The following is a 14,425-nucleotide window of genomic DNA, read 5'->3' on the forward strand; positions in this document are numbered from 1 at the left end:
CCCCCATCCCACCCTCTCCTCCGAGCATGGCGATCCCATCCCAGCCCTGTTCTCTGAGTTCAGAGACCCCTGGCCAGATCCTCTTTCAAGCTCAGAGACCCCCATTCACCCCTCCTCTGGGGTCAGCCCAGTTGTGCTGGGCCCTCCTCCGGGCTCCAGGTCCTGATAACACTGTCTTGTGCCTTTGTTCCCTTGCTCTAGGGTGGCAGATATTTCCTCTGCATTACCGACTTGTTCTACTTTTGCTCTTTCAGCCCCTGACACTTCTTCAGCCAACTTCTCTATTAAACTAAAAACCAAAAAACCAAACCTGTTGCCACTGAGTGGCAGAACTGCCCCATGGGGTTTCCGATGAGTGGCTGGTGGATTTGAACTGCCGACCTTTTGGTTAGCAGCCAAGCTCTTAATCAATGCACTACCTGGGTTCCCTCTATTAAAGTAATTCTGTTTTCCTAACTGGAGCCTAACTGATACAATCCACCAGAGAGATGAAGAAAGACTAAAACCAAAACCCACTGCTGCTGAGTCATTTCCGACTCATAGCAACCCTATAAGACAGAGGAGAACTGCCCCATAGGGTTTCCAAGGAGTCCCTGGTGGATATGAACTGCCAACTTTTTGGTTAGCACCTTATGGTTATCAGCCACAGCTCTTAATCACTATACCACCAGGGTTTCCAACGAAAGACTAAGGAGGTGAAATACTTACCCCAGGCCACATGGGGGTTTCATTCTGCGTCCCTCTGACTCCAAAGCCTTGGCCTCCTCCCCCTCCACCTGGTGGTCCCTTCATTCCCTTTTCTCCTCTTAAGCTTAAATTCAGCTAGTGCAGGGTAAGCCATTCTGCAGTTTCTCCTGGCCAGGCCCCTCCACTGCCTCTCCTACAGATGGTGAGGCTCCTGGCTGGGCTCCTGCGTCTAGCCAGTGGGGGATTATTTGGTGCCAGGGATAAAGTGGTCAGACTAGCAGCCAGGACACCCTCCCCACTCCCCCCTCCCCTTCTCGCACTTACTTTTCTGTCAAATCGACGTCCATTAGGGCTTGGCCAGAACCTCACCTTCTGCCACCTCAAACCACCCCTCCCCCACCCCACCCCACTCCAGCTGCATAGCTTGGTTCCGTTTCTTCAACACACCGAGCTCTTTCCTGCCTCAAGGACTCTGCTCTTGCCATTCCACTGGCCTGGCCTTTGGCCAGCTCCTGGTGGCCTCGCTGTTTCTCTTCATAGTCTCCCCTCCAGCATCACCTCACTACCCCCCTTCCCTGTTTTAGGGTCTTGCCTTCACCGATTATTCTCTGAAATGGCCATCCTCACTCACTGTCTGTCTCCCCTACTGAGATGCGACCGCCATGAGGGCCTGTGGCCCCGCTGCTCATGGCTCCGCCCCTAGCACTGGCACAGTGCCCACACCTGGCAGGAGGTGCTGAATCAGTTCTTTTCAAATAAACAATTAGATGAAAAGTTAGCTAGTCAAAGAGGCAGCAATTCCAGCCCAATGTCTCTTCAAGGCCCAGCTCTCAGCTAGTCACCTGGAGAACCACTGCCTCCCACCGGCGCTTCCTACCACTGACCACTCTTCCCTGGGAAGGGACACTGCCTCTGCTGACCTGACTTGGAGGTTGGGGTGGGCTTCCTGCGAGGTGAGGTGCTTCTGCCTGGCTCAGCCCAGATCCTTCCTTCTCCTCCACCCCAAGTCACTTGTGGTTTGTATGCCCCATGCAAAGAAGGCAATAGGTTGCTGGGGGTTGTCGTGGCTTAAGATGGAGACCTGGGTACCTCCTATTCATACCTCCATCCCACTCCATCCCACCCCAAAATCAAAGTTCTTTTTCTAGCAAGGGAATCTGGCTAAAATGAACAGTAGGAAATGGTGTAAGACCTAAAATTAAGGCCCAATGTTATGTGTGCCTTGACATCTGGTAAAATCAGAAGGGCCTCATATGTTCTAACCACCAGTTCCCCTCCCCCTCTGCTCTGCAGATGAAGTCTTCTAGCCAAACCACCCTTCTTATCACGGGGCTGGTCATTTCTGCTTATGCCTGAGTAGCGGGCTTCGGTTCCCTGGCAGCCTGTCGAATTATTGAAACAAGCCAATCACATTCTCCTATGGGAATCAGGGGGCACCACACCCTCTTGTTACTACAAAGCCTGCCTCCACAGTCCCTGGTTGTGCACCCCGTGTGGCCCTGCATGGTGTTCGGTGTCCTCCTCTCCCAGGCTGTGAGTATACGTGACTAATAAACTGCTGTTGATCTCATCTCTCCAGGGCTGGGTGTCATGTGTTCAGCATTCCCAGAACCCTAAGAGCACGACTTGCTCCCTCACCAGCAGGGTGAAGAGGAGGCAATGAAAATGTGCCTGGGATGCTGGAAGGGACCGGGGTGGGGCTCCATGGGTTGCTGCTACACACCTGGGTGAGGCTCTGCCTTTCTGAGGGCTCCAGAAGATGCAGTAGGAAGCCGAGATCCCTGGGGTCCTTCTCCACCAGGCCCTGCAGGTCCTGCACCGCAGCCAGCATGTCTCCTTTCTTGATCCAGAGCAGGCCGAGCCGGGCCCGGGCTGCCTCTGACGGTGGAGCAGAGGTCAGGGTTTTTTGCAGGTGGGCGCCAGCCTCCTCGAAGCTGCCTGTCAGGGGTTCACAAGTACAGTCAATGGGCTCCGTCAGGGCAGGGGATCCAAGAGAGGTGGGACCTACTGGCCTGTCTCTGGGAAGCCTGCCATAGCCTTTCTTGCTCTCTAGTGGCTCGGGGGAGTGGGCAGCCCAACAGAGGTTCTCTGGGAGGCAGGAGCTGGACAGAGTCACATCATAAATGACCCATGTCGGTCACATGGCCTTGACTCAGCATCCACCCCCACCTAGAGGCTGTTTTGCTAAACTCCCTGATCCCCTGGGCCATGCGGCACTGTTCTGAGACCCTCACTGTGGTCACCTTGGTAGGGGGGTTGCCTGGAGGAAAGCTGGGCCTGCTGGAGCAGAACAGCAGAGCAAGGGAGGCCACAGCCCCAGGGTAAACCCTGAAGTTCTAGCTGCCGGCCCTTCACAAGGCTGGAGGTCATGGGGATGAGGACAGGTTAGAAAGCACAGGCTATAAGATATTCTTCCCTTCAAAATGACAAAGAGATCCAGTCAGTTCTCCTGATTCTTGGATTCTATGTTGGCAAATTCGCCTACCCCATAAAATTTGTCACTTCGAAGGCAATAGTCGTGGCACTTTTGAAGTCATTCGTGGACTTCCGTGTGTGCAGAGTGATGAAAGCCTTGAGTTGTCCGATTTGCATGTTCCCAGCTGATGTTGCACAAGGCTGACTTGGTGTTTGCGAATTTGGTGCTCAGGCCACTTCATAGAACATAATTACTATACTTCGAATAGGAGTCCCCGGGGAGTGCAAATGGTTAGCATGCTTGGCTGCTAACTGAAAGGTTGGAGGTTCAAGTCCACCCAGATCACTTCAGAAGAAAGGCCTGGTGATCTACTTCTGAGAAATCTGCTTCTGAAAACTGCAGGGAGCTCAGTTCTACCCTGACACACATGGGGTCACCATGATCGGAACTGACTTGAAGGCAAGTGGTGGTACTGAGAGTAACAAGAATTGACTATATTTTCCACATCATCAGGTGGCATGGATTTTTGCAGGCAGATCTAAGGCAACCCCACCTAGAACAGGGCCTGGCATCCCATGGACACTCAATCAATATCTATTGAATAAATGCTGAATTAATGCAGCCCAGGACAGATGCCTGCGTTTCCATCCTGGGCCAACACTTACCTACGGCCATAAGAACATCTGTGAGGAGGATGTGCCCGCCTGGCTGCTGGGCATCCAGTTTGACCAGTGCCTCCCCCCCGGCAAGGAGGCTCTGGGTGTCCTCATCACTGAGGGGTGCCCCAGTGTCCAGTGGCTGGCTCAAGAGAGCCCGGCAGTGGACGTACAGGCCCTGGGTGATCAGGACTTGGGCTTCTGGCTTCAGTGAGCGAATTTCAGGGACCACGGTGCCTGGGTCCAGCTTCAGAGCAGAGATGATGTCGTTCACGGCCTCCTGTAAGGGGAAGGGGCAAGGTGGGTGGGAGAAGTCTTCTGCCTGGGGACACCCATGGGGAGGGGAGCAGCGTTGGGAGGGCTGGCTCCTCCATTTTGGCTTTCCCTCTGTGCCCTCAGGTCTCATGTTCTGCTCCTTGAAGTCCTTGACGGCTGGGCTGTCAGCCCCTGCCCCATCCTTCCCTTACCCCATGGGCTGCAGCCACTGTACCCTCCACCCTGCTTCTGGTCTGGGCATTTGAGGGGACCCAGCTTATTGGCCTCTACCCCTGGAAGTAACCCAGAGATGCTTTCCTGAGCTTACACCCTGCATCCTGCTTGTCAGACCTTTCCAATTTCAGTCTGTCTATGCTGCTGCAGTCTGCACCCCCTCTCTGGGCAGCATGTTCCCTCTGCTTGCATCTGGCTCCTCCCCCACCCCCTGTCCTATGCCTGTCCCTCCCAGTGGAGCATCTGGTCCACCTCACAGTTGGTGCTTCAGGAGCTCCACAGGTATTGTCAAGTGCTCCTCCCTGTGCCTGGGGCATTGGGGACTACTGGAGGGGGCAGAAAGCACAGGTCCTGCCCTCCCACTACCTGAGGTGCACCAAAGTGAGGGTGCATGGAACTTCAGGTGAACAGACAAGGCAGAATATGGGGAAGCTGGTGGCAAGTGTATTAGGGTTTTGCAATGGGAGAGGTCACTCTGGAAAGGAAGAAGGATCACGTTGATGGAGAACCTACTAAGGTGGAGAAGATGGACTTTAGCTGGCAGCTGGAGGGCAGTGAGGACCTGGACAGGAGTGACAGGGATTGAGTAGGCAGTTTGAGGGAGACAAGGGAGAAGAAGTTTCCAGAGACCCTGGAAGCACAGGTGATCATGCCAGAGTGTGGTTCCCTTTTAGGAGAGTCTTGATGGCTAAGGTAAGTGGTTTCCATCTGTCCCTGCAGGCGGTGGGGAGCCATTGGAGCCCTCTTCAAGTCTATCCTCCTACTATTTTTTTTTGGGGGGGGGCTTTTGTTCCTCCATTCCTATCTTCTTTTGGGCTAATTGAGTATTTTCAGTATTTCATTTTTAACTCTTCTATTGGCCTTAAGGTATGCCTCTTTATATTATGTTTTGACACCTGCTCTACTGAATACAATATGTGTCTTTATTGCAGTCTACATAGAGTCAGGAGTTCCTGGTTAAGTGCTTGACTACCAATCAAAAGGTTGGTGGTTTGAACCCACACAGAGGCTCCTTGGAAGAAAGGTTTGGCAATCTGTTTCTGAAAGGTCACAGCCTTGAAAACCCTATGGACCACAGCTCTACTCTGCAACACATGAGGTTGCCATGACTCAAGGCAACTGGTTTGGTTTTTGAAAGTGGCATTAATATAGTACCAAGTCATGTAAAATGTAAGAACCATACAACAGTAAATTTTAATTATCCTCTGTCCTTTGTGCTATTGTTGTCATATATTAAGCAATAAATCTCATAGTACGACAATATTACTTTTGCTTTAAATAGTTCTGTTCAAAGAAATTAAGAGAAGTAAAGATTCTTTTTTCTTTATTTAACATGCTCTTCATTTCTTCTAACGGAGTCTTCTGGTGTCATTTCTCTTCAATCTCATGAACTTCCTTTAGCATTTCTTTTAGTGCAGGTCTGTTGGTATGAATTCTTTCAGCTTTCGTTTATCTGAGAATGTCTTTAATTTTATGCTCATTTTTGAGAGATTTTTTAAATGATATACAATTCCAGGTTGATGTTTCTATCTTTTAGCACTTTAAAAATAACATTTTATGTCTTCTGGACACCACTGTTTCTGATGACTAGTCAGTCATCATTCATATTGTTGCTCTACTGTATGCAATGTGTCTCCCCTTCCACCCCCCGCATCCCTGCTGTTTTTAAGATGCTCTCTTTTTATCTTTTGTTTTCAGCAATTTGACCAACTTGTGCCTAGGTGTGGTTCTTTTTGGGTTTGCTGAACTTTTCGGGTTTCCTGAACTATATATATATATATATATATATATATATATATATATATATATATATATCTCCCATCTCTTCTTCTCTCCCTCTTGGACCCCAATTACATATGTGCTAGTGTAAAATGGCACTAGTATAATAATAGCATCAGAACCTGTCTGACTTCAGGAGGAATAATGTGAATCAAGACCTTACCAACCCTGATTCCTATGAGACGGAGGTCAGACATACCTCACTCTCCAACGTTTTAACCGATCTGATAGCAGCCGTCCTTCCCATGGCACTCTTTACTTCTCTTCTGGTTTGATAATCCATTGCAATGGCCACAAAGAACTCACAGACCATACTTACAGTAAAGTGGTTTATTATGGACCAGGCTACAACACAAGACCAGGAAGCATGTACAAAAAGTCTCCCTTCTTTAGTGCAGGAGAGCTCTCTTAGCGCCTCTAGACCATGCAGGCCTCCTCTTGGCCCCCTGAGGACAGGCTCCTCTCAGCTCCCTGAGGACAGGCTCCTCTTGGCCCTGCCATTTGTCACCACTGACTGCCACTGGGCCCCTTCTAGGACTGTGGCTGCCTTCAGTGTTACAGCCCTTGATTTGTGTTACAGCTCTTTTATGAGGTTCCTTGTCTCCTCTCTCTCTCTTCTTCTTTCTTGTCTCTTCTTTTTCTTTTCTGCTTCTTCCTACTGCTTCTTTTCCTGTTTCTTTCTGCCTAAAAAGCCTCTGTGGGGCTCGCTGCTTAAAAACAGAAGCTCTTTGCCAATTTCAAGGCATGACACTCCCGCCAGGGCCACTACCTGATCAATCCCCTCTTGGTAGGCCATGGGCACTTCATTTGCATAGTATGCTACAACTCACCTCGTTTGTATAGTCTATCTACCAGTCCCTACAAGGTGCATACCAATCACAGGGCAGGCTGCAGCCCAGGGCCAGACAAAAAGTATCAAACCACCCTTGTTCATACATTACTCAGGAAATGTCAAGCAACCTAGACAAAAGTAGCAAACCCTGTGGGGTAGAAAACTAGGGCAAGGTAACTCCTCAGGGCTTAGGTGAAAAACCCGTCAAGCTGTTTTTTCCAAAGAACCAAGGCAAAAGGCCACCTAAAGAAACTCATTCCACCACAGCTAGATTGCTTGGAATTGTCCCAGAGGTCACTGAAAGTCTCTCTGTTTTTTTTTCAATCTTCCCCCCTCCCCCACCATTTTTCAGATTGTATAATTTCTGTTGGTCTATCCTCAAGTTTACTAATCCTTTCTTCCACAGTTTCCAATCTGCTGTTAAGCCCATCCAGTGAATTTTTAATTTCAGATGTATTTCTCAGTTCTAGAATTTCCATTTTTTTTTCTACTAGAATTCCCCATCTGTTTTTTTCTGCTAGGGTTCTCCACCTGTTCACTTATTAGGACCAAATTTTCCTTTAGGTCCACATGTTCATAATAGTTACTTTAAAGTCCATGTCTGCTAATTTTAACATCTGAGTAGTCTCAGGGTCCGTTTCTATTAAGTGCTTTTTAAAATTATCATTGTTCACATTTTCCCAGTTCTCTGCATATCTAGCAAGTTTTGATTTCATGTTGGACTTTGTGGGTGATATATTGTAGGACCAGACGAGTTGTGGAATGACATCAAGGACATCATGCTTGAAGAAAGCAAGAAGTCATTAAAAAGACAGGAAAGAAAGAAAAGACCAAAATGGATGCCAGAAGAGACTCTGAAATTTGCTCTTGAATATCGAGTAGCTAAAGCAAATGGAAGAAATGATGATGCGCAGAGTTGAACAGAAGATTTCAAAGGGTGGCTCGAAAAGACAAAGTAAAATATTACAACGACGTGTTCAAAGACCTGGAGTTAGAAAACCAAAAGGGAAGAACACGCTCAGCATTTCTCAAGTTGAAACAACTGAAGAAAAAATTCAAGCTTCAAGTTGCAATATTGAAGGATTCTATGAGGAAAATATTAAATGACACAGGAAGCATCAAAAACAGACGGAATGAATACACAGAGTTATTGTCGCAAAAAGAATTGGTTGACTTTCAAGCATTTTAGGAGGTAGCATATGATCAGGAGCCTATGGTACAGAAGGAAGAGGTCCAAGCTGCACTGAAGGCATTAGTGAAAAACAAGTCTTCAGGAATTGACAGAATACCAATTGAGATGTTTCAACAAACAGATGCAGTACTGGAAGTGCTCACTTATCTATGCCAAGAAATTTGAAAGACAGCTACCTGGCGAACTGACTGGAAGAGATCCATATTTTTGCCAATTTCAAAGAAAGGTGATCCACCCAAACGCAGACATTATTGAACAGTATCAATTAATATCACACACAAGTAAAATTTTGCTGAAGATCTTTCAAAAGCAGTTGCAGCAGTACATAGAGAGGGAACTCCCGGAAATTCAATCTAGTTTCAGAAGAGTACATGGAGCCAGGGATATCATTGCTGATGTCAGATGGAGCCTGGCTAAAAACAGAGAATACCAAAATGATGTTTACCTGTGTTTTATTGACTATGCAAAGGCATTCGACTGTGTGGACCATAACAAATTAAGGATAACATTATGAAGAATGGGAATTCCAGAACACTTATTTGTGCTCATGAGGAACTTGTACATAGACCATGAGGCAGTAGTTCAAACAGAACAAGGGGATACTGTGTGGTTCACAGTTAGGAATGGTGTGCATCGGGGTTGTATCTTTTTACCATACTTACTCAGTCTGTACACTGAGCAAAAAATCTGAGAAGCTGGATTATACAATGAAGAATGGGGCGTCAGGATCGGAGGAAGACTCATAACCTTCGATACGCATATGACACAACCTTGGTTGCTGAAAGTGAAGAGGACTCGAAGCATTTACTAATGAAGATCAAGGACTACAGCCTCCAGTATGGATTATACCTCAACATAAAGAAAAAAAAATCCTTATAACTGGACCAATAAGTGACATCATGATAAATGGAGAAAATAATGAAGTTGTAAAGGCTTTCATTTTACTTGGATCCACAATCAACACCCATGGAAACAGCAGTCAAGAAATTAAATGATGCATTGCATTGGGCAAATCTGCTGCAAAAGACCTCTTTAAAGTGTTAAAAAGCAAAGATAACACCTTGAAGACTAAGGTGTGCCTGACCCAAGCCATGGTGTTTTCAATTGTCTCATATGCATTTGAAAGCTGGACAATGAATAAGGAAGACCAAAGAAGAATTGACGCCTTTGAATTATGGTGTTGGAGAAGAATGTTGAATACACCATGGACTGCCAAAAGAATGAACAAATTTGTCTTGGAGGAAGTACAGCCAGAATTCTCCTTAGAAGCAAGGATGGAGAGACCACTTCTCACATACTTTAGACATGTTAACAGGAGGGATCAGTTCCTTAAGAAGGACATCATGCTTGGTAAAGTACAGGGTCAGTGAAAAAGAGGAAGACCCTCAATGAGATGAATTGACACAGTGGATGCAACAATGGGCTCAAGCATAACAATGATCGCGAGGATGGCCCAGGACCAGGCAGTGTTTTGTTCTCTTGTACATACCCTCACTATGAGTTGGAACTGGCTTGACAGCTCCTAACAACAACAACATGTTGTAGGAAGTCTGGTTTGTGCCACTTGCCTTTAAAGGAAGTTGAGTTTTGTTCTGGTAGACAGTTAAATTAGTGGTAGATCATTTTGCTACTTCCAGGCTTGGTTTTATTCTTTGTTAAGAACTAAAAAACCAAACCCTGAGTTGATTCCAACTCGTAGTGACCCTAAAGGACACAGTAGGACTGCGCCATATAGTTTCAAGGAGCGCCTGGTGTATTTGAACTGTCAACCTTTTGGTTAGCAGCCGTAGCTCTTAACTGCTACGCCACCGGAGTTTCCACTCATTGTTAAAGCAGGTCTACTCAGTTTTGACCTAAGGAGTATTCATTTCCTTGGGTTGCAATAACAAATGACCATAACTAGGTGACTAAAAACAACAGAAATTAATTCTCTCATAGTTCTTGAGGCTAGAAGTCTGAACTCAAGGGTTTAGCAGGACCCTGCTTTTTCTGAAGTTTTCAGAGAAGAATCCTTCCTTGCCTCTTCTTGCTTCTGGTGGTTGCTGGCAATGTTTGGCACTCCTTGGCTTGTAGCTGCATCACTCCAGTTTCTGCCTCCATCTTCACATCTTCCTCATTCTTACTTCTCTGTATGTGTCTGTGTCCTACTTTCTCCCTCTTGATGAGGACACCAGTCTTTGGATTTAGGACCCACCCTAATCCAATTAGACCTCATCTAAACTTGATCATATCTGCAAAGACTCTGCAAGGCCAAATTCACAGGCACCAGGGGGTAGGATTCCAATATATTTTTTTGGATGGGGGGCACAATTCAACCTACTACATATGTACGGCCTTTGCTTTAAGGTGTAGCCTTTCTGCGGTATCAACGGAATGCCCAAGATGTTCAGAAAGGTCTCTCACTCCGGCTGGGTTGGAACTTGAATGTCTCCCAGCCCTGTGTGACTCCTGGCATCACCATGCATCTCTCACCCCACAGGGATGATCCCCACTGGGCCTCAGTCTTCCTCCCATGTGTGCATCCTAGTTCTCAGACAAGGATCCATGGTGAATCCCATGAAGACCGCTAGTTGGTCCTCCTCTGCACATCCTCCTCTTATTTATTGCCCTTCCTTACAAATTCCAGCCAGTGCAGCAGCTAGAGTGCCCATCCCTGCCTCCTCCTTGGCTCAGACACATCACTTCCACCTCCTCGTGCAGCAACAGGAAAATCCCACCAGGTAGAACGTCATGGGGCTCACCTTGTGGTGTGCCATCTTGCCAAGGGCACAATTCTTCACTGCCTATTGGCTAATGCCTGAAAACAGTTGTGTCATGTATTTTTATCAAGTTTTAATCCATTTATATTGTGCTCAAAGCTCCCATATCGGTTACTCTCTCATAACCAGAGCAGAAAGTTGGCCCAGGTGCATTTAAAGTTCAGCAGATGGCATTCTTCCGGAGCAGGCTTCTGGAGGTGCAAGTCTTGGCCAGCGCAGGGACAGTCTTCTCTAGTCCACCCTACACCATGGCCTGGGCTCTACTGGCAGGCAGTGCTGGCCAGTGGTAACCCAACTAGGCTGGTTACCTTTGAAGGGAAAAAGCCAAATTCTGCCCTGGCCCCTGGGAGTTCCAGCTGCTGCGTATTGAGCCTGTATCACTGCCAGGCACTGGGCTGAGCATTTGAAAGCATGTCACTCTCCGCTATGCCCAGGTGGGACCAGAGACCAGACCTGTCAAAGGCCTTGGGGGAAACACAGGCATCCTGGACAGGTGGCCCTGTCCTGTGGATGTTGCAGAGCCCTGGATGGGCCACTTTGTCCTCTAGAACTTAGGGGGGTCTGAACGAATTGTTCTGCCCTGTGGACACTGGGAGGCCCTGATCAGGCTGTACTGCCTTGCAGATGTCAGGGGGCTGCGGATGTGCAATTCTTCTCTATGGAAGAAGGGGACCCCAGACGGACCACACTGTTCCACACTGTCCTGCCTGGTGGACTCTGGGGGGCCTCTGAATGGGCACCCTTCCCCGTGGACATAGGGGAGCCCTGGGCATGCCATCCTGCTCGGCAGAAGCAGGCATCATCTGAGAGGCTCTCACCTGAACGGCATCTTGGGTTTATTTTTTTGCTTCCCTAGGATTCCAGCCTTTAGAGAATGAAGAAATCTGAGCAGGCAGGTTGCAGCTGGGCTGTGCTTTTATCCAGTGAAGCATCAAATGGGTGGACAGTTTCAGTTACCTGCCAGGGATGATGCTCTTGGCTGATAAGTGTCCTGTCTCTGGAAGCTTCTGGAGAGAAAGTGTGGTGCTGCTTGGCTGTGGCTGCCTCTGGGCTGGTCTTCTGGGACAATTCCCTGTCCTGTACCCTAGAGTAGACCTTCCACTCCTGTCCCTGCATTCTGACAGACCCATAGGCCAGCGCAGGGAGGGTGGGAGTGCAGGGTGGGAGCACAGCTCCTCAGTACCTTGAGAGGGCGGCCTGGAGCTTACAGTGATGCATGCCCTGGATGTCAGTTTGGGTTCCCTTCTGCCCCTCTCTACTCAGCTTGTAGCCTGGTTATTTTTAGTTGGGGGTTGGGGGAACATGCCATGCCCCTGCTCCTTCCATCACCACCTTGCGTTCAACCCAAGGTTGATGGGGGCACAGAGAGGTGAAGCGATTCAGCTGAGGCTGCCTAACCGGCCAGTGGCCAGCATACCTGATCCCTGCTCTGCTGGGTTCCAAGGCTGGCACTCAGGCAGCAGGAGGGGGCTGAAGATGAGGTCTGAGGTAGGGCCCCAGGGTCACGGTGGGCTGCATGTGCACGGTCAATGTAGATGTCCGGTAAGAAATGCAGCAACAGACAAGTCTTCTCGCTTCCAGGTCTCACCTGTCTGCATGGTTCTCTGACATTATATTCTGAATTGGAGCAGTTTCTGCACAACAAAGTCCTAAACGTACAGACACCTAAACTTAAGAAGCAGGTGAGTTAAGTTCATGGAGTCCTTGGGTGCTATAAACAGTTAACATGCTCAGCTGCTAACTGAGAGGTTGGCAGTTCAAGTCCACCCAGAGGTGCCTTGGAGAAAAGGCCTGGCAATCTACCTCTGAAAAATCAGCCACTGAAAACCATATGGTGCACAGTTCTACTCTGACGCATATGGGGTCACCATGAGTTTGAATTGACTCAACAGGAACTGGTTGGTTTTCTTTTTCTCATTACTTAAGTTCAGACCAGGGTTCTAGCAGTTCCATTGCTGTCCCTGTGGCAGGCATCACTAATCAATTCCAGAACCTCTTTCTGCTGTGCAGGATGCTGCCTAACCTCTAAACCCTTTCAACACAGGTGTCCTGGCCGAGGTGACACCTCCTGGCCTGTCCTGCTATCAAGGGGCTCTGGCATCCTTGGAAAATCTGTGGCAGGGGAGACCTCTTTTGCACCTGAGGGCCTGCCCATCTCCCTCCGTAGACAAGGGCTGGGCAACATGGGACCCTCTGATGACCAGGCAGGATTTTTGAGACTGGGCTGCGGCAGCAAGAAGATGAGTCACCCCTGACCCCGCAGTGCTGGTGGAATAAGACTGGAGTTTTGATGGGCTTCTCACTGTTCCTGATTGCCTGGCCCTGCCTTGTCCGCCTGGGTGAGAAGGAGGGAGCTCTCTAGTCCTCTTGTGTCTCCCCTTCAGCCCCTCTGCTTGCCCAGCCCAGGGTGGGGGGCCCTGATACCTTCTGTTGGCCCAGAGACAGGTATACCAGCGCCCTTCCACAAAGTGCCTGCACGTTCATGGGCTCTGCCCGGAGTATGGTGTTGAAGTCGAACAAGGCTGTCTTCTTCTGGCCCAGGAAGCCATAGCAGCGGGCACGGGCAAGGAGGGAATCACTGGCTTGACCCCCTGGAGGAGGGAGGGTGTGATGTCAGAAAGGGGCTGGCACTGCTGGGCACGAGCTGGACACATGTGTCTGCTCCTTGTCCGACATTTACTGTGCCCTCCTTGTGCCAACCTGGGTCGGGGAGCCTGTGGGCCTCATAGACCACTGGCCCCAAGGAACAAAATGAGGGGTAGTCGGGGGGCCTGGGGGCACTGGCCACAGGGCAAGGAGAGGCCCAGCAGGAGGTAGTCAGAGAGGGCTTCCCAGAGAGGGGGGCTGAGTCCTCTGGGCAGGGGTGGAGTGGCTCTGAGAGAAGGTGCAAGGCTTGGAAGCGAGGCTAGCAGGGAGGAGCCTCCTGACTTCTGGGCACAGGAAGGCCCTCCCCCAAAGAGGATGCCCCCATGGCCCTTCCTGGAAACTAGGAGCAGGCTGGGGGTTCTGTGTGCTCTTTCCCCTTTTCTCCCATAGTCCAGGGAGCACTTTGGTGATTCGTCACCGGGCTGGCCAGAACCCAATTTTGCCGTAGTGAACAAATGTTGGACCAACCCAACCAACTCCCGGCAGAATGCAAGGTGTGGGTGGGGCATCCCAGAATGTCTGGGATGGGCAACAGGGTCACTTGCTCTCCCGACACCCCCTGAGTCAGCTCTGGTCCCTCAGTGGGGCCCTTGTTCCAGGAAGGGGCTGAGTCCAGAGAAGGTGAATGACCCATCCACCCAGACACACAGCTCGTCAAGGGGCAGCCCTCAGGAGCCGAGCTCCCACCTGGTGGTGCTGACATGGTGGCAGATTCATACCTCTCTCCCCTTGTCTCCCTGGGCTCCACTGGGCAGAGAGGTCATGAGGCCCAGCAGGCGAGGCCAAGGCTGATGCCTGGACACAGGGAATGCACTCGGTTCTGCATGCAGGCAGCAGGAGCCATGTCACCATCACCACAATGTCATTGTCACCCTCCCCCTCTCAGGCCTTGGCCCAGGATGTCCTCAGTGAGTGGCCCTGCCCCATCCATCCCGAAGGGATGCTCATCACACAGGAAGCACATACTGC

The 14,425-nt window shown here is 49.5% G+C and overlaps 1 protein-coding gene across 1 annotated transcript in view; it reads right to left on the reverse strand.

Moving 5' to 3' along the window:
- Positions 1 to 14,425, reverse strand: part of TTC34 (tetratricopeptide repeat domain 34) — a 33,562-nt gene that overhangs the window by 3,872 nt on the left and 15,265 nt on the right. The window contains exons 5-7 of the mRNA XM_023552507.2: positions 13,235 to 13,401; positions 3,769 to 4,039; positions 2,411 to 2,625 (exon numbers count right to left, since the gene is read on the reverse strand). Of these exons, the coding sequence (XP_023408275.2) occupies positions 2,411 to 2,625; positions 3,769 to 4,039; positions 13,235 to 13,401 (653 nt within the window). The remainder of the gene's footprint in view (positions 1 to 2,410; positions 2,626 to 3,768; positions 4,040 to 13,234; positions 13,402 to 14,425) is intronic.

Source organism: Loxodonta africana, chromosome 3, assembly GCF_030014295.1.
Source record: "Loxodonta africana isolate mLoxAfr1 chromosome 3, mLoxAfr1.hap2, whole genome shotgun sequence".
Lineage (NCBI taxonomy): Eukaryota > Metazoa > Chordata > Mammalia > Proboscidea > Elephantidae > Loxodonta > Loxodonta africana.